General features: G+C 48.4%; 1 protein-coding gene across 1 annotated transcript in view; it reads right to left on the bottom strand.

Annotated features, from left to right (window-relative positions):
• Window positions 1–605, bottom strand: part of TEX14 (testis expressed 14, intercellular bridge forming factor) — a 32421-nt gene extending 31816 nt beyond the window's left edge. The window contains exon 1 of the mRNA XM_035889607.1: window positions 470–605. Coding sequence (XP_035745500.1) covers window positions 470–605 — 136 coding nt within the window. The remainder of the gene's footprint in view (window positions 1–469) is intronic.
• Between the last annotated feature and the right edge of the window lie 350 nt (window positions 606–955).

Below are 955 nucleotides of genomic sequence, written 5' to 3'. Positions count from 1 at the left end.
CGCTGGAGTTCTCCATCGTATAAACGCCAACAGAACTGCATCAAGTATTAGGTTTCATTTACCAAATTCCCTGCTCCCATGTAGCTAAAAAGCGAGGTGTCAAACACACCGGCACCTAAACCACGCCGTCAGCGCTGTGCAGTCACAGTTAAAGCTAAAATCCCACTCAACAGCATACTCCTAAAGTAGCCTTTCAGAATTTTAGTTTTACAATACCTCAGCCATCTCCTTAGGAGCACCGTACAACTAACAGCTTAAGTCCTCTCTTCAAATAACTTATTTTCATACTTTCTGATGTAATAATTAGTGCCATTACCAGAACAGGCCAATTATAATACATTTTGCAAACATCCTTCCCTCACAAAACTGAATTGCACAGACAGTATACTGACTGGGTTTTACCACAAATATAAGCATACAGGAAAAAGTAAAGCTTTTCTACCAGTACGTGTCTAAAGTTAGCTTTTACCTTTTTTCAGAAGCTTCTTCACTTTCACATAGTTTCCTTGCCTGACATACTCATGCAGCTGAGCTTCCAGGGAGTCACCTTTTATACTTCCAAGCTGGACAGGGCAGGGAATTGGAAGAGGGAGAGCAGAAGCCATCTTCTTTCCTCAACAGAACTAGGAAAAGGTATGAAACGTAACAAAGCTGCAAAATGCTGCTCCAAGACCCCAAAAACTGCAGAGGCTGACACAACGAGTTGTGGCTGTTTCCTCCAGACAAACCCTGAGGCGGAGGGTAAAGGCAACTCAGCCCTCTAGTCCCACTGGCTACCTCCCTCCCGCCCCCGCTGTGCCCCCTGAGGAGAGGCCTGCCCGTGAGACACGCCGACGAGGGGCTCTGTCAGCGGGCAAGGCCTGGCCAAGCAGAAACGTGGTCGCCAAGGGGAAAGGGGAGAGGTGAGAACCGGGGGATCACAGACACACCCCTGCAGCCTGTCGGGGCGCAGGCC

This window comes from Egretta garzetta, unplaced genomic scaffold (genome assembly GCF_000687185.1).
Source record: "Egretta garzetta isolate BGI_Z169 unplaced genomic scaffold, ASM68718v1 scaffold112, whole genome shotgun sequence".
Taxonomy (NCBI): domain Eukaryota; kingdom Metazoa; phylum Chordata; class Aves; order Pelecaniformes; family Ardeidae; genus Egretta; species Egretta garzetta.
Note: the sequence above shows the minus strand (reverse complement) of the source record. Positions and strands in the feature narration are given on the sequence as shown.